The following is a 19,633-nucleotide window of genomic DNA, read 5'->3' as shown; positions in this document are numbered from 1 at the left end:
TATCTAATTTAACCTAAAGGAAGTCTATGAAGATTATATAACATAGATCTTACAACTATAATTCATCTCTTATGGCACATCATAATAAAAAAGAGGACAGTACAACTACTACTATTTTAGCAACTGCTAGGAACCTGCATTACAATAAGAATCAAATAGTGGATATATTTTAAGATTTTCTAAGAAGAAATGCTGGAATATTTTAGATCTAAACTCAGTACTTATGAACTGAGTATGAGTACGTTTTACAAAAGTAGAACTCCAAACATCTTACTACTTCTACACAAACCCTCAATACACATCAGTAAAACTTTTATCTTATTTGAGAACGTGATACTTTAAAAAAAAAATGTGTGGACTGGCTAAAGAACCATGGGAGAAGAGAACTTATGAGGTACATTGAACCAAGAATCATTAGAAAAAAAATTTACACTATGAATGAAGATCAGAAGTCCAAATATCTAAGAATAATTTCATGTGATTTTTCAAGACAAAAATATTTCCATAATAAATATCTTCAATGAAACTCTAAAATAGTCAATCTCATAAATTTGTATATTCACTTTATAAATAGTCCTTTTCAACCAAAAAAATACTTCAGATTCAACAGCGATTAGCCTCAAACCAAGGGGGAAAATATCCTAAGGAGAAACAATTTCTCACACAATCTATAATAAAAAAGTATCACTACACAAGGCATGATTTAAAAAGATACTTTGAACTAATATTTATGTTCCTTTTCAAGTTATTTCATTGAAAAGCTACTGATACTTAATATTTAAAAATCAATGTAGTTTTTTTCTTTATAAAAACAGATTTTCATATAACTTGATCTCTGATACAGACACACTCCACCCTCCACACATGCAGTGCTCATTAGAGTAGAAGAGGATGCACAGCCACTTTCACCAAGTACACTGAGACATGCATGAAGCACCACTCCAGGCATGCTTGGAACCCAGAAAGGAGCAGCTCAGCCACTTACAGCAGTGCCAAGTCCATGCTTGAAAGTGCTCTATATAGTCAATTGTAGACAAAAATATTTCACAATTAAAGTAACTAGCCACAAAATATCAAAAAAAGTATATATTTGGGTTTATTATAAACAAATTTTAAGCACTTATGTAAAGCTATCCACTCTTTGAATATTTTCAGTGTTCTGAGCCACAGCAGAAAAAAGCAATAATGTCTTATTTCTGAGTTAAACATAAACTTCAGGGTGGAAATCATCTTTTTTTCCAATGGCCTTGAAAGTAAACCTTTAAGGTACAATGCCCTGGCTCATTATGCTGACAAAAGTACAGTAATTTTTTTAAAGTTTTTAATACAAACATACCTTATTTACAATCTTCATTAAACTTTCCCTTTTGAAACAAAGCATATTCAATGTTACTTCTACCTACAATTTAACTCAGTGATACTCAACTAAGGGAGGAAGTATCATTCCTTCAGGCATATTTATTTGTTCATAATGACTAGGGATGGGGGAGATGCAGCACAACTGGCATTTAATGAAGTGAGGCCAGAGATGTTAAAGGTCCTGCAAGGCCCAAGGCATCCTGCACAACAAAGGACTATCCTCCCAAAATGCTCACTAAACACATGCTGAGAAAAATTAAATGCGTCACCAAATAGCTTTATCAATAGTGAATTTTCCACTGCAGGAATGGATAGAATATGGGCAGCATTTATTTTAAATAAATACAACATTCAGGGCAAATGAGGGTAAAGAGTTATTTTCAACTCACCAGAGGCACAGTCTTAAAATGGAATTTGATTATAAACAGGACAAATATACTAAGTTATCAATGATTAAAGCCTCCTTTAAGGAAGGAAAATGTTGACCATTTTACCCATAAATGAGTATCTATCATTTGATAAAAGTGGAACAATGGAAAATAACACCTGAGAACTTTCAAAATAGGGTTGTTCATAAGTACAAGAATAGAATTTTTAAAATCCACAGTCCACATCTGATAAAGTTTTGCTGTCTATTTAATGTCTCCACATCAGAGTTGAAGCTTTCACAAGTACCTTTTAATGATTTCACTTACTTTGTCTGATATGCTTTTGTATCTTGTGAATACCTACTTTAAAGTATGCTAATATTTCATTTTGTTTAAGAAAAATGAAATTTTACACTATGAATGAATTTAGGATCAAAAGATTTAAAAGTACCATCAAATACAGTCCCATCATTTTGTCAATGTGCTATACTAGACTACAACATAAATACTATTACTTTTAATTTAAATGGTAAGGTGGCAAGTCAATGTATCAAATGCTGTGAAAGGGCTAAGAGTATTCAAATAATATGTTTGAAAAGCTTTGGGATGAAAATTTTAAATTGTATTTTCAGTGGCATTTTTTTCAAGGACTTCTGATCTGAATAAAACATTTTAGATTTAATCTTTCCAAAGCATCTTATTAACTCCATCTTCCTTAATATGGTCCCTTCAGTCAAACTTAATATGAAACTTAATATGAAAAATTAAGTCAAACTTAATATGAAAAATACAAATATTTATCAATAATCAAATATAATCACTGTGGAGAAATTTTCCTATTTCATACATCTAAATTCAGAACCTTTTTGAAAACCAAGAGTGCATTTCTTAAAAAGAAATATGCAAAGAAAAGAATGAAAAAATTTTTTTTAGTAATTTAGCAATACCTTTTGGACTTACATTGGTGATGATTCGATGGAGTGAATTTACCAGCACATAGTGAAATGTAGAAGGTGAATTCTGAGCCAGGCAGATCTATAGAAAAAGAAAAACAAAGCAGATTATTTCTATGAGAAAAATACTCAGTAATACAAATGAAGTCAAAAAAAACAGCAAATAGAACTTTTTTTTTTTTTTTTTAAAAACACTAAGTTTTTAAGGTCTTGAAATGAACATCAATACATAATAGTGAGAAATACCAATAAAAGTAAACCTATTAATCTCTCTAGTCTTTTTGTTTATAAAGGATAACAGCATCAGTAAACATAGTTAGATAAAAACCAATGCTCTCACCTTAAAGTGTTGGTTGTTGTGAGGACTTATACGAAAGCAAGAAACAAGGCAGTCAATCATTAGATCCACATCTGCAGGCTGACTGCCTCTTGAGAATGGCTTACTTGGATTAAAAAGCAGGTTCTATAAAAACCCCAACAGAAAACAAAAGCCTTTAAATGCCCATGCAGTATTTCTTTACTAACATGTAATAACATCAACACATTACCCACACAAATGGCAGTAAAATTCAGTTGCCAGAAGAAGCACAAAGCACCAATACTGTAGTTCATCAGTCTGATACAACTCTTCCTATACTATAATATAGGTTCCTTTCAGGTCCTAATAGACACATTATTTTAAACCTAAGTCTGTATATTTATGCTCATTTAAGAAAATGGTGTTTTCTTCATATTCTCAATCCATTTAGGCTGATGAACACGAAAAAACAAAAGAAAGTCCTATGAACTTAACAAAGAATCAGAACTTCAATGTCAGCAATTATCTTTGAAAAAATACTTATGCTAGAAAATTCATTTCATTTTCTCAAAGTTTGTAGTAGAGAAAGAATAAGCATGTTACCTTAAGATCAACCACCATGGACTGAACAAGTAGGAAAATGACAGAGTTATCTTCCCAATTGATGTAAGTACTTGCTTTACACAGTTTGACACAGGAAATTGCAGCACTTTCTGTCAGCTGCCTACTTCCTCCATGGCCAGCAAGAGCTTTTCGTAGACTGTCCAGAAATAACTTCTACAGAATGCAAATATAGCGATAAGATAATATATGAAGTTTCTTCTATTCCAGATTTACCTAATATTATAGCAAATTAACAGCCTCTAAAACTCATACTATAAAGAAGGCATAATTTATATTTGTAGTTTTCAATTTCATAATTTAAGTAGTGGTCATCATTTAAATGTTTCTCAAATTTAAAAAAAAAAAACATGCTTTTTCTATTTTCTTTATTGAATTATTAAATGAATACAAAAAAACAGTCCTTCCCAAACAAGCTGCTTTCTGAACTTTTTTTTCCCCCTAAGATGGTGTCTTCCTCTGTTACCCAGGCTGGAATGCAAAGGCACAATCTCGGCTCATTGCAACCTCTGCCTCCCGGGGTCAAAGCGATTCTCCTGCCTCAGCCTCCAGAGTAGCTGGGTTTACAGGCGCCTGCCACCATGCCTGGCTAATTTTTGTATTTTCAGTAGAGACAGGATTTCACCATGTTGGCCAGGCTGGTCTTGAACCCCTGGGCTCAAGTGATCCTTCTGCCTCGGCCTCCCAAAGTGCCGGGATTACAGGCGTGAGCCACCACGCCTAGCCTTCAACTTTGAATTCAGCTGATCATATCTTCTTTTTGATATTTAAAGTCTAAATATTATACTATCTTGGCTCTGGCCTATGATAAATTGTTCCACCCTTTTGTAACACACCAGGTTATATTCAACCTTCAGCCTTCTAAATAGGAATATATTCAAGGCTGTTCTGTTGCTCTAAATTTGTTTCTCAAAAAAAATTACCTACTCTTGTGATGTTAATCCCTCTTTACAGTTCATTAACAAATTTCTTCACTTGGCTTTTCTCCTAAATGAGTATCTCACATCTCCACCTACATGTATGCTCAAATGTAACAAGTCAAGAACTAAACTCACCCAACACCAGCATAATATATTCTTCTCAAGTGTACATGGAACATTCTCCAAAACAGATCATATGTTAGGCTATAAAATAAGTCTTAATACATTTAAAGAAATTGAAATCATACAAAGTATGTTGTCTGATCATAATGGAAATGAAAAACCAACAGCAGATAAAAAACTAAAAAATTCACAAATACGTGAAAATTTGTGAATGTTAACAGATCAAAGGAAAAAATCACAAAAGAAATTAGAAAATAACTTGAGACAAATGAAAATGAAAACATAACATACTAAAACTTATAAGATGCAGTGAATGCATGGCTAAAAGAAAAATGTAAAGCTGTAAACATTAAAAAATAAGAAAGTTCTCATTCAACAACCTAACTATACACCTCAAGGAACTAGAAAAAGAGTAAACTACACCAAAGCTAGCAGAAGAAAGAAAATAATAAAGATTAGAGAGAAAACAGAGAACAGAAAAACAATGGAGAAAAATTACAAAACCAGAAGCTGATCCTTTGAAAAAGTCAACAAAACTCTAGCTAGATCGTTTAACAAAAAAAGAAACAAATAAAAGAGAGACAGAGAGAAAGAACACCAAATTACTAAACTCAGATATGAAAGTGGTGACACGGTCAGATGCAGTGGCTCATGCCTGTAATCCCAGCACCTTGGGAAGCCAGGGCAGGCGAATCACTTGAGGTCAGGAGTTCAAGACCAGCCTGACCAACACGGTAAAACCCCCATCTCTGCTAAGAAGACAAAAATTACACAGGCATGGTGGTGCATGCCTGTAGTCCCAACTATTAGGGAAGCTGAGGCAGGAGAATCGCTTGAACCCAGGAGGCAGAGGTTGCAGTGAGCCAAGATCGTGTCACTGCACTCCAGCCTGGGAGAAACAGCAAGACTCCATCCCCGCACCCCCGTCCCCCCCCCTCCCAAAAAAGAAAAAAAGTGGTGACACTACTGATTTTACAAAAATAAAAAGAATTATGAGACGATACTATGTAAAACTATATGCCAACAATTTGGATAACCTGGATAAAATAGACAAATTTCTACAAACACACAATCTACCAAAACTAACTCATGAGGAAATGGAAAATCTAAACAGAACTATAACTAGTAAAGGGATTAAATCAGTAATCACAAAGCTCCCAAAGAAAGGGCCAGGACCAGATAGCTTTCACTGGTTGATTCTACCCAAAATTTAAAGAATGCTTCTCAAACACTTCCAAAAAACTAAAGTGAAGGGAACACTTTTCCTCATTAGTTATATGGTCCAACATTACCCTGATACCAAAGCCAGACAAAAATACTACAAGAAAACTACAGGCTAATATACCTTAGGAATACTGATGCAAAACTCAACAAAATCAGCAGCCTATTAAAAGGATGACACACATGACCAAGTGAAACTTACTCCAGGAGCACAAGATGATTCAACAACAAAAAAATCAATGTAATACACTACATTAATAGAATGAAGAAGAAACTCCACATGATCATCTGAATCAATACAGAGAAACCACTTGACAAAGTTCACACCTTTTATGATAAAAAACACTCAAGCTAGGAATAGGAGGAAATTTCCTCAACATCATAAAACCCATATAGTAAAAACCAATAGCTAACAACATACTCAATAGTAAAAGATTGCAAGTTTTTCCCCTAAGATCAGGAACAGGATGGTGATGCCCACTTTTTCTTCTTCTATTCGGCATAATACTAGAAATTCTAGACAGAGCAAGTAGGCAAGAAAAAGATGGAAAAGTCATTCAAATTGGACAGAAAGAAGCACAATTATGTCTACTCACAGATGATATATCTGTAGAAATCCCTAAAGATGACACATACACACCAAAAACAATCTGTTAGAGCTAATAAATTCAAAGTCACAATACAAATTCAGCACACAAAAATCAGCTAGATTTCTATACATTAGCAATGAAAAATACAAAAACGAAATTAAGAAAACAATTCCACTTATGATAGCATCAAAAATAAAATATACAGGAATTAAGAAGGTGAAAAACTTATACAATAAAAAACTACAAAACACTGCTGAAAGAAATTAAACATAAATAAATGGAAAGATATCCCACGTTCCTAGATGGTTAAGGTAACAATATTACCCAAAGCAATATACAGATTCAATGCAATCTCTATCAAAATCCCAAAGGTATTTTTTGCAAAAAAAAAAAAAAGAAAAGAAAAACCCCTCCTAAAATTCATATGGAATCTCAAAGAACTGCATAATAGTCAAAATTGTCTTGAAAAAGAATAAAGTTGGATAACTCACACTTTCTTATTTGAAAACTTACTACAAAGCTACAGCAATCAAAACAATGTGGTACCAGCATAAGCACAGTCATACAGACCAATGGAATAGAGAGCCTAGAAAGAAACCCTCACACATATGACCAATTTTTGACAAAGGTGCTGAGACCGTTCAATGGAGAAAGGAGAATCTTTTCAACAAATGATGCTAGGAAAACTGATTATCCACATGCAAAAGAATGAAGATGGACCCTTCTCTTACATCATATACAAAAATTAACTCAAAACAGATCAAAGACCAAAACTTAACAGTAAACCTATAAAACTCCTAGAAGAAAATATAGGAAAAAAAATATTTCCAACATTGCATTTGGCAAAGATTTCTTGTATATGATACCAAAAAAGCATAGGCAACAAAAGAAAAAAAACAGATAAACTGGACTTCATCAAAATAAAAACTTTTGTATAACAAAGGACACTATCAAGATGAAACAACAATCCACAGAGTGGGAGAAAATATTTGCAAATAATGTATCTCATAAGGGATGAATAACCAGAATATATTAACAATTCCTATAACTAAAAAAAAATTTAGAGCCTTACAAATACTTTAGTTGTTTTAAAAAACTGAAAATAGATGAACTAAGCCATTGCCTCAAGAAATAACAATATAAATAAAATGAAAGCTAAAATTAATGGAACAGAAAAATTTAAATGCTAGGAAACAAAATCAAAGTCTAGGTTTTAAAGACCAATAAAATAGTAAACATGAACGAGGAAAAAGAGAAATGAGTAAACAGTTACAAACATGGATACTAAAGATAATTACATGAGAATATGGAAATATAACCTTTATGTAATTGTACAAGTAAAATATGTAAGTATTATATACAACTCTGCACTGATAAAACTGAAAAATATATTTTCTTGCAAAGAACAAACCATCAAAAGTGACTTTAAAAACAACAGAAATTCTTCAAAAAATTAAAAATAAAATAACGATATGATCCAGCAATTCTATTTCTGGATATATATTCAGAAGAATTAAAAGCAGGGTCTTGAAGTTATTTGTACACCCATGTTCACAGTAGCATTATTTATAATAGCCAAAAGGTGGAAACAACCGAAAAATCCACTGGCATATAAATTTAGATAAATAAAATGTTGGTATACACATACAATGGAATATATCATTCAGCCTTAAAGAAGGAGGAAATCCTGACATGCTACAACATGGATGAATACTATTTCAGCCATTAAAAAAAGAATGAAATCCTGTCTTTCATGGCAACACGAATGGAACTGGAGGACATTATGCTAAGTAAAATAAGCCCATGTCCAAAAGACAAATACTGTATGAGTCCACTTATATGAGGTAGTCAATGATTCAGAGAGACAGAAAGTAAAAGGATGGTTGCCAGGAGTTGAGGGTAGGGAAGAAAGGAGAGCTGTTTAATAGACACAGAATTTGTTTTGCAAGATGAAAAGGTTTTGGAGATTGGTTGCACAACAATGTGAAAGATAGTGCTACTAAACTGTATACTTAAAAATGGCTAAGATGGTAAACTTTATTTTGTGTGTATTTTACTGCATACAAAGTTTTAAAAAGCGACAGAAAACCTACATAGATCCATTTATGGGAGTTCAAATAAAAGGTGATTAATGAGTTATTTTAAATAGGCAATAGATAGGCTAGTTCTAGAAATAGCATTAAGAAACCAGTAGCAGTACTTAAGAAGAAAAGTATAAACTGAAGGTCAAGACTGAACAGGAAGCTTACTTTTCCACTGAATTTTCTTCCTGATGTATAGTGAAAATTTCCATTATGTCAATTTTTTTTTCTTTAAAACTAATGATAAGCAAAAGTCAAAGGAAATCTTAACAGCTTCTAACCTTGATGATTTTATAATGATTTCTATCTAATCGGATAATTTCTATTATTTAAATTATTCCAGGCCATAGAAAAGACTGATAGTTCCCGAACTCACATTACTAATTTGGCACAAATAACTGTTAGAATAATTAGCTACTTTCAAAAGTGATAATGCATATTATGTTAAATATACACATTTTCTAAGCATCAGAAAGCTGAAGCACTGGAAGGAAATGTTTTATTAAGTAGCTACCCAATAGATTTGCCAATAGCCAACCAAGTTTACCTCACACACACACACACACACAAATGAACATACTAAAAGTACGGATTTCCAAATATATTTCGGCTCCAAATTTAAAGTGAATGTTTATATAACATAGAAACTATCTGACTGGATACAATTCAGCTCTAAAACTAGAGTTCAGGGCCCTTTATCTTTTGTTATTAATTTTAAATTTTTTGATGTATTAATGTTTATGAAGAACATAGTAATGTTTCCATAGATATACAGAGATCAAATCAAGGTAATTAGCATATCCATCATCTCTTATCATTTCTTTGTGCTGGGAACATTCAACATCCTCCTCCTAGTTCTTTGAAACTGTGTAACATATTGTTAATTACAGTCATCTTACAGTGGTATACAACACTAGAACTTACTCTTCCTATCTAGTTGTAACTTTGAATCCTTTAACAAATCGCTCCCTACCCTTCCTGCGCCCTATCCTTCCCAGCCTGTAGTATTCTGTTCTACTTTTTACTTCTATGAGATCAACTTTTTTTAGCTTCCATGTACGAACAAGAACATGCAGTGTTTAACATTCTGTCCCTGGTTTATTTCACTTAATATAATGTCCTCCAATTCAATCTATGTGCCTCAAAATACAGAATTTCATTCTTTTTTATGGCTGAATACTATTCCACTGTGTATATATACCATATTTTCTTTATGCATTCATCTGTTGTTAGATACTTAGGATGATTCCATATCTCGGCCATTGTGAATAGTGCTGCAATAAACATGGGGGTGCAGATGTCCCTTCCTTTGGATAAATGTCCAACAATGAATTGTTGGATCACATGGTAGTTCTAGTTGCAGTTTTTTGAGGAACCTTCTCACTGTTCTCCATAGTGGCTGTACTAGTTTACATTCCCACTAGCCACATTTAAGAGTTCACTTATCTCCACACCTTTGCCAGCACTTGCTAATTTTTGTCTTTTTGATAGTAGCCATTCTAACCAGGATAAGATGATATCTCACTGTGGTTTTGATTTGCATTCCCTGATGACTAGTGATGTTGAGCTTTTTAAAAAAATGTGTCTGTTGGTCATGTGTCTGTCTTCTTTTAAGAAATGTCTATTCAGGGCCGCGTGCGGTGGCTCAAGCCTGTAATCCCAGCACTTTGGGAGGCCGAGGCGGGTGGATCACGAGGTCAGGAGATCGAGACTATCCTGGCTAACATGGTGAAACCCCGTCTCTACTAAAAATACAAAAAACTAGCTGGGCGTGGTGGTGGGCGCCTGTAGTCCCAGCTACTTGGGAGGCTGAGGCGGGAGAATGGCGTGAACCCGGGAGGCGGAGCTTGCAGTGAGCTGAGATCACGCCACTGCACTCCAGCCTGGGAGATACAGTGAGACTCCGTCTCAAAAAAAAAAAAAAAAAAAAAAAAAAAAGAAATGTCTATTCAGGTCATTTGCCCATTTTTTAATTGGATTCTTTTTTTTTTATTTGCTGTCAAGACGTCAGAGTTCCTTGTATATTCTGGATATTAATCCTCTGCTGGATACATACTTTGCAAATATTTTCTCCTATTCTGTAGGTTGTCTTCTCACTCTGCCAATTGTTTCCTTTGCATTAATGTTAATTTTTTAAAGAAAAGTAACTTAAATGCTTGACAATATGGAATTTAAAATATGGTACATTCAAGCTGGGTGCAGTGGCGCATGCTTATAGCTGCAGCTATCTGAAGGTTGAGGTGGAAGAGGATCGCATAAGCCCATAAGTTTGAGACCAGCCTGGGCAACATAATAGCAAGACTTAGTCTCTTTTTAAAAAAATGGTATATTCAATTTGGGGAACACCTTACAGCAGTTAAAGCCAATGACCTAGATGAACAATAGTTCTCAAATTTCAATGTGCATTAACAACCACTTGAAAGGACTTAATAAAAACTGCTGTTTTTAGTGAGAAACTAAATATTTAGTTAGAAACTAAGAACTGGCATTTCTCACAAGTTTCCAGGTGATGCTGATGCTGCTGGTCTAAAGACCACACTTTTGAGAAACACTGAACTATATACCTATCTGTCTATCTCCCCATCCTCATAAAAATGTAAAAGCTAGACTGGAAGAATCCACATTGAATGCTTTGCAGTGGTTGTTCCCAGGAAAGAAGAAAAAGAAATTAGTGGGATTTGTAATTAAGTGAGAATTTACGGAAGTATTACTTGTTCACAACTTTTAAAAGCCATATAAGGACTAAGCTCTGATGTTTTAACTTGCCCAAATTCCTACCTAAGGGGTCTAAGGGAGGTATGCCCTACAAACCATAAGTTCTCATCAGATGGGTTTTATTTGACCCTATATATCGTGACTTACTTTTCAATCTGACTCTGGCATAACATTATGAGACAAGGACAAAATATTTAGCCCCGAAATATATTTTCTTGCCATACCTTGAAATTGCCATGCAAGGTCTCTTGTGGGAAAAAAATCCACATTCTATAGAGAATCCCCTTTTCCCTTTGTTTTCCTTCCTTCCTTTCCAGATCCAGGAGATAATCGACTAAGAGCCAGGCACCCTTTTAGGTCTAGTAAGAAACATTTTACAATCTGCTCTCTGAAGTTTGCTGAGAGATTCCTCCGCGCAACAAAACCTGGTCTCCATAATCCTTTATCCTTTATCTTAACCTGGACACTCCTTTCCTTTAATCCCAAGTCTTCAGACGAACTCAACCGTCAACTAGAAAATGTTTAAAGTTACCTATAGTCTGGAAGCCCCCACTTTGAGTTGTCCCACCTTTCTAAACCAAACCAATGTATTTCTTAAATGTATTTGATTGATGCTTCATGCCTTCCTAAAATATATCAAACCAAGCTGTACCCCAACCAGTTTTGAGCCTGTGTCACTCATATTTGGTTCAGAATAAATCTCTTAAAATATTTTATAGAGTTTGACTCTTTTCGTGGACACATATATAAATTTCTCAAAAGACGAGCAAAATATAAAAATGTTAATAGGAGTATGGGGAACTGTTACATTCTTTGTACATTTCAAATATTTCTTTTTAAAAAAAGATACTATAGTCAAAAGAAACAGGTGACTGGAAAATATTTACAGACTAAAAATGTAGGATTACTGCTCTTAATATACAAAAAATTTCGCAAATTCATAAGGAACTGGAAGCAACATAACAGAAGAATAGGTAAAGAAGTCAACAGACACCTGCAAAAGAAAACATGCAAATGGCAAAGAAACATATGAACTGTTTCCAAACCTCAGTAACCTTAAAAAGAATAAAAATTATAATGAGATACTATCTTTGTTCTCAGTATCTGAGAATTTTAATTAGTGCTCTCATTTGGAAAATTAATGTTCAGGTCAATACTTTTTTCTTTTATATCACTTATTAAATACGAACTTTCAGAATAGTCATGTAACCACAACCACAATCATGACATAGAACATTTCAATCATCACCACAATCAATCACCTACTGCTCCTTTGCAATAAATCTCCTCCCCTAACTCCCACTCCTGACATCCACTTATCTGCTTTCTGTCCTGAATTTTGTCTACTCTAGAAGTTTTAAGAAATCACATAGCATGTCATCTCTTGAGCCTGGCTTCTTTCACTTAGCATAATATTTTTGAGATTTACACATGTTGCCGAGTCAGTAGTTAGTTCCTTTTTATTGCTGAATAGTATTCCATGGTTTCAAGGCATCACCATTGGTTTATTCATTCACCAGCTGATGGACACTTGGGCTGTTTTCAAATTTAGGCTATTATAAATAATATGTATACTCGAGTATACATCCTTGAGAGAAGGTATATGCCTCTGTGTGATTTTTTTATTTTCATATTATAGGTACACAACATAATTTTCATTTTCTTCAAGACTGTAACACCTTCAACATTCGTATTTATGGATTAATATTCACAGATATAAATGTTTAATCTATATGCATATTCTTGTTCCTAATCTTATGTTATCATTCTATGCTTGAAAATTTATAACATATTTTTAATATACTGTTTGCTTCCTTTCTGAATGCCATTTTTCAGCTTTATTGAGGTATGATCGAAAAATAAAAATTGTATATATTTAAGGTGTACAACATGATGTTCTGATAAACTTATATATTCTACAATAAGTACCACAATCAAGGTAATTAACATATCCATCACATCACACAGTTTACCTCTGAAAGAGAAGGTAAGAATACCTGAGATGAGATACTATCTTACCTTATTAGTGTGGCAAAAATTTTAAAGATTGAAAAGCAGCTAATCCTGATAAAAATGCAGGAAAATAGGCAATTCAGTGGGGATGAAACTGTGACCTGCTGCAACTACTGGGGAATGTAAATCTAGTAATAACTATTACAAATTTTAAATGCAAATGTTCTCGACACAGGAACCCCCAGTTTTTGGATTCTAATCTATAGAATTAAGAGCATCAGTTAACAAGAATATATGAAAAAGATATTTACTTAAGGCTTAGCTATAGTGTCAAAAAACTGAAAACATCTGAATATCCACCCATTCAGCAAAATGGCTGAGTAAATGAGGCTCATTAGTGTAACAGAATGTTACCTAATATTGAAAGGAATGTGTTAGAGCTCTATCAACTATTTTGAGGAACAGCTAAAATACTTTCTTAGATAAATAACGAGGGAGAGTAATGTGCATAAAATAATTTCATTTTAAAATACAACCAACACCACCCTACGTATGTATGTGTACTTTGCATTTGAATGTATGGGTAAATAGATGTGAGTGGAAGAATACATACCAGCCAATAACACTAACTAGCTTAGAGGGAATGTGAGTAGAAAAGGGTGAGAATACTATTTTATTTTCTTATTTTATTTTTTATTTTTTTGTTTTTTGAGATGGAGTCTCGCTCTGTCACCCAGGCTGGAGTGCAGTGGCGTGATCTCAGCTCACGGCAACCTCCACCTCCCAGGTTCAAGCAATTCTCCCTGCCTCATCCTCCAGAGTAGCTCGGATCGCAGGCGCCTGCCACCACATCCAGCTATTTTTTTTTGTAATACATTTTTTTAAATATATTTTTTAGACAGGCGCAGTAGCTCATGCCTGTAATCCTGGCACTTTGGGAGGCCAAGGCAGGCGGATCACCTGAGGTCGTGAGTTCGAGAGCAGCTTAAACAACATGGAGAAACCCCATCTCTACTAAAAATACAAAATTAGCCAGGCCTGGTGGTGCACGCCTGTCATCCCAGCTACTCAGGAGGCTGAGGCAGGAGAATCGCTTGAACCCAGGAGGTGGGGGTTGCAGTGAGCCGAAATCGTGCCATTGCACTCCAGCCTGGGCAACGAGAGTGAAACTCCGTCTCAAAATAAAAAAATAAATAATACTTTTTTAAAAATCCAGAAAGATATAAAAATCTAAACTTTTAAATCTAGAAAATACCAGAGAAATATTAAAAAGCATACTTCAAAAATCTTGGCACATGCCAGACAAAAAGGTCACACGCTGAATGATTCCATTTATATGAAATGTCTAGTTTAGAATAAGTAAATCTATAGAGACAAACTAGATTACTAGTTGTGAGTGAGGCGAGAGGAACGGGGGGGAGTGATTACTAACGGGTTTCTTTTTGGGAAGATGAAAATGTTCTGCACAGAAACAATGGTGATGATTGTACAACTTTGTTAATGTAGTAAAATCGCTGAATTTTACACTTCAGAAACATAAATTTTATGGTATGTGAATTATATCTCAATAAAATGACTAATATCTTGTGGGAAGAGAAGTCTGACCAAAAAAGCTAGGAGACAAAAAAGAACAAGGCTGAGGTGACTACATGCAAATTGTAAATATCTATATAGTAAAAAGAACTCATAAAGTTTAAAAACGAAACCAAATAAAAATGTACACATATATCCTTACAAATCAATAAAAGACAAACAATTTGCGTGGTGGCGCACGCCTGTAATCCCAGCACTTTGGGAGGCCGAGGTGGGAGGATCACGAGGTCAGGAGATCGAGATCATCCTGGCTAACACGGTGAAATCCCGTCTCTACTAAAAATGCAAAAGATTAGCCGTGCGTGGCAGCGTGCGCCTGTAGTCCCAGCTACTTGGGAGGCTGAGGCAGGAGAATGGCGTGAACCTGGGAGGCGGAGCTTGCAGTGAGCCAAGATCGCACCACTGCACTCCAGCCTGGGCGACTGAGTGAGACTGCATCTCAAAAAAAAAAAAGACAACAATTCAATGGAAAAATTAGCAATTCCCTGAAGATATACAAATAACCAATAAACACTTAGAAAGCTACAGCTGTGATTATTAAAATGTAAATTCACTCAAGAGTACTACTGAATTTATAGCTTTTTATTTATTTCTATTTTTCCAATAAACAACAAAACAAAACACCCTACTGTATTAGTCAGGGTTCTCTAGAGGACAGAATTAATGGAATAGATACTTATATAAAGGGGAGTTTATTAAGTATTAACTCACACGATCACGTGGTCTCACAACAGGCTGCTGCAGGGTGAGGAGCAAGGAGAGCCAGTCCAAGTTCCAAAACTGAAAAACTTGGAGTCCGACGCTGGAGGACAGGAAGTATCCAGCACAGGAGGAAGATGCAGGCTGGGAGGCTACGCCCATCTCTCTTTTCACATTTTTCTGCCTGCTTATATTCTAGCCACACTGGCAGCTGATTAGGTGGTAGCCACCCAGATTAAGGGTGGGTCTGCCTTTCCCAGTCCACTGACTCAAATGTCAATCTCCTTTGGCAAAACCCTCACAGACACACCCAGGATCAATACTTGGTATCCTTCAATCCAATCAAGTTGACACTCAGTATTAACCATCACAAGTCCACCCCTTGTCAACTTGAACCCATACACATCTCCCGAGATCATACACGATCTTCAAATAAAGACAATAATAAGGTCATAATTACGCCTAACATAATACAACTATCCTTCGTACAACCAGAAACACATCTATCCCAACCCAAATACTAAAAGTTAATAATACTTAAATGCTGATGTGAAGTCAATAAATCTTAAGCCATATGATAAAAGAAAAAGGAAATAAAATGAAGATATTTTCTTAGTACAGGTGTATACATGCACAAACATTTTTAACAAAAGGAAGAGGAAATAATCATGACAATTACGGTCCTGGTTTCTCCAGCTGGTCATGCAGTTGCAGCTGGTATTGATGACTACCTTCTTCGGCTACCCATTCTGTATTTCCTTTGCCTTCAGCAAGCACCTCAGCAGGTGGTGGTTTTTTTCCTGGTAGAGTGACCCAAACCTTGATTCCTCTGGGTGTGGGTTATTTGTAGTCCTGCCTGGATGGGGCTGTTGTAGTTTCCCATTTACCTTAATCATAGGGCATGGTAATACATGGTAATACTAAGAGACGCCCTAATGGATCTCCAGGTATACTCTTCTTTACCTCCGCTGTGGAGTAGTAGACTGATTTCATCTCGATAGTCAGGGTCAATCACCCCAGCCAATACTGTTAACTCCCTTCTTAGTCTGTTGACTTAAAGGTAGGAGGAGCTCAAAGTGTGTCCAGGTGGCAATCTTAACTTCCAGTTTAATGGAATCGTCGTTGTGTCTCCTGGTGGCAGCGTTCCTCCCTCTGGAACTAAGACTTCTAGGCCAGCAGAACGTAATGTCGCAAGAACGGGAAGCAAAAGTTTTCTAGTGGATCACTAGGGGTGATGGTGAGTAATTCCTGGACCCATGAATACTGGCTATGGGAGAAACAGTACCATATATTGGACACTGATTCAGGGCATACACAGCCTTCTGGAAAACTTTGCCCCAGCCTTGCAAAGTACTGTCATCTAGTTGGCGTTGTAATTGTGACTTCAAAAGGCCATTCCACTGTTTTATCAATCCAGCTGCTTCAGGACGGTGGGGGAACATGGTAAGACCAGTGTGGCCAGGCACACTGGCTCACACCTGTAATCCCAGCACTTTGGGAGGCCGAGGCGGGTGGATACAAGGTCAACAGATCAAGACCATCCTGGCCAACATGGTGAAATTCCATCACTACTAAAAATACAAAAATTAGCTGGGCATGGTGGCACATGCATGTAGTTCCAGGTACTTGGGAGACTGAGGCAGGAGAATCGCTTGAACCCAGGAGGCGGAAGTTGCAGTGAGCCGAGATCGAGCCACTGCACTCCAGCCTGGCAACAGAGCGAGACTCCGTCTCAAAAAACCAAACAACAACAACAACAACAACAAAAACACAAAACAGTGAATTCCATGAGCATGAACCCACTGCCACACTTCTTTAGCCGTAAAGTGAGTGCCTTGGTCAGAGGCATTGCTGTGCCGAATACCATGACGGTGGGTAAGGCATTCTGTGAGCCCATGGATGGTAATCTTGGCAGAAGCATTGCATGCAGGATAGGCAAACCCCTATCAGGAGTAAGTGTCTATTTCAGTGAGGACCAACCTCTGCCCTTTCCATGATGGAAGAGGTCCACTATAATCAACCTGCCAGAAGGTAGCTGGCTGATCAACCCGAGGAATGGTGTCAGATCGAGGGCTCAGCGTTGGTCTCTGCTGTTGGCAAATTGGGCACTCAGCAGTGGCAGTAGCCAGGCCAGCGTTGGTGAGCGGAAATCCATGTTGCTGAGCCCATGCATAACCTCTATCCCTACCTCCATGGCCACTTTGTTTACGGGCCCATTGGGCGAGGAGAGGGGTAGCTGGGGAAAGAGGCTGAGTGGTATCCACAGAACAGGTCATCCTATCCACTTGATTATTAAAATCCTCTGCTCAGGTCACCTACTGGTGAGCACTCACACAGATACAAACATCTTCACAGTTTTTAACCACTCAGAGAGGTCTATCCACATACCTCTTCCCCAAATCTCTTTGTCAACAGTTTTCCAATCATGCTTCTTCCAAATCCCTGACCATCCAGCCAAATCACTGGCTACAGCCCATGAATCAGTATATAATTGCACATCTGGCCATTTCTCCTTCCATGCAAAGTGTACAACCATGTGCAATGCTCAAATTTCTGCCCACTGGGAAGATTTCCCTTTACTGCTGCCCTTCAGGGATGTCCTAGAAAGGGGCTGAAGTGCTGCAGCTGTCCACTTTCAGGTGGTGTCTGCATATTGTGCGCAACCATCTGTGAACCAGGCCCTAGTCTTCTCTTCTTCTGCCAAATGATCATAGGGAACTCCCTATGAGGCCATCGGTACAGGTTGGGAAGAGAAGGCAGGGTGGCAGGAGTGGAGACCATGGGCATTTGAGCCACTTCCTCGTGTAGCTTACTTGTGCCTTCAGGACCTACCTGCTTGAGCCCAATCTTGTATGTACCACTTCCATTTGATGATGGAATGCTGCTGTGCATGGCCCACTTTATGGCTAGATGGGTCAGAAAGCACCCAGTTGATGATAGACAGTTCAGGTCACACAGTGACTTGAAGACCCACAGTCAAACGTTCAGTTTCCACCAAAGCCCAGTAACAGGTCAAGAGCTATCTCTCAAAAGGAGAGCAGTTATCTGCAGAAGACGGCAGGGTCTTGCTCCAAAATCCTAGAGTCCTCCGCTGTGATTTACCTACAGGGGCCTGCCAAAGGCTCCAAACAGCATCCTTATCTGTCATTGACACTTCAAACACCATTGGATCTGCTGGGTCATATGGCCCAAGTGGCAGAGCAGCTTGCACAGCAGCCTGGACCTGCTGCAGAGCATTCTCCTGTTCTGGACCCCACTCAAAACTGGCAGTCTTTTGGGTCACTGGATAAATGGGCCAGGGTAACACACCTAAATGAGAAATGTTGCCTCCAAAATTCAAATAGGCCCACTAGGCGTTGTGCCTCTTTCTTTTTTGTAGGAGGGGCCAAATGCCACAACTTATCCTTCACCTTAGAAAGAATATCTTGACAGGCCCCACACCCCTGGAGCCCTAGAAATTTTACTGAGGCAGAAGGTCCCTGAGTTTTAGTCGGATTTATTTCCCATCCTCTGGCACCCAAATGTCTCACCAATAAGTCCAGCGCATTTGCTACTGCTTGCTCACTGAATCCAATCAGCATAATATCATCAATGTAATGGGCCAGTGTGATACGTTGTGGAAGTGAAACTCGATCAAGGTCTCTCCAAGTAAGATCATGACACAGAACTGGAGAGCTGATATACCACCGAGGTAGGATAGTAAAGGTATATCCTACCTCCGCTGAAAGCAAATTGCTTCTGATGGGTCTTATGGACAGGAATGGAGAAAAAGGTATTTGCCAAGTCAATGGCTGCACACCAGGTACCAGGAGATGTGTTAATTTGCTCGAGCAGTGAAACCACATCTGGAACAGCAGCTGCAATTGGAGTCACCACTTGGTTAAGCTAACAATTATCCACTGTCATTCTCCAAGACCCATCTGTCTTCTGCACAGGCGAAATGGAAGAGATGAACGAAGATGTGGGGAGAATCACCACCTCTGAGTCTTTCCAAGTCCTTGACGGTGTCACTAATCTCCACAGTCGCTCCAGGAATGCAATATTGTTTTTGATTTACTATTTTTCTAGTTAGAGGCAGCTTTAATGGCTTCCATTTGGCCTTTCCCACTATAGTAATAGGCCTCATCCTACCAGTCAGG

At 37.0% G+C, this 19,633-nt stretch overlaps 1 protein-coding gene across 2 annotated transcripts in view; it reads right to left on the bottom strand.

The window, feature by feature from the left end:
- The window catches only part of NF1 (neurofibromin 1), a 301,105-nt gene that overhangs the window by 170,206 nt on the left and 111,266 nt on the right, over window positions 1-19,633 (bottom strand). For both annotated transcript variants that reach the window (XM_011993097.1, XM_011993098.1), the window contains exons 9-11: window positions 3,582-3,755; window positions 3,021-3,143; window positions 2,688-2,762 (exon numbers count right to left, since the gene is read on the bottom strand). In XM_011993097.1, coding sequence (XP_011848487.1) covers window positions 2,688-2,762; window positions 3,021-3,143; window positions 3,582-3,755 — 372 coding nt within the window. The remainder of the gene's footprint in view (window positions 1-2,687; window positions 2,763-3,020; window positions 3,144-3,581; window positions 3,756-19,633) is intronic.

The sequence above is a fragment of the Mandrillus leucophaeus genome, unplaced genomic scaffold (assembly GCF_000951045.1).
Source record: "Mandrillus leucophaeus isolate KB7577 unplaced genomic scaffold, Mleu.le_1.0 Scaffold425, whole genome shotgun sequence".
Lineage (NCBI taxonomy): Eukaryota > Metazoa > Chordata > Mammalia > Primates > Cercopithecidae > Mandrillus > Mandrillus leucophaeus.
The sequence above is the reverse complement of the archived record's forward strand: the minus strand, read 5'-3'. Positions and strand labels throughout refer to the sequence as shown.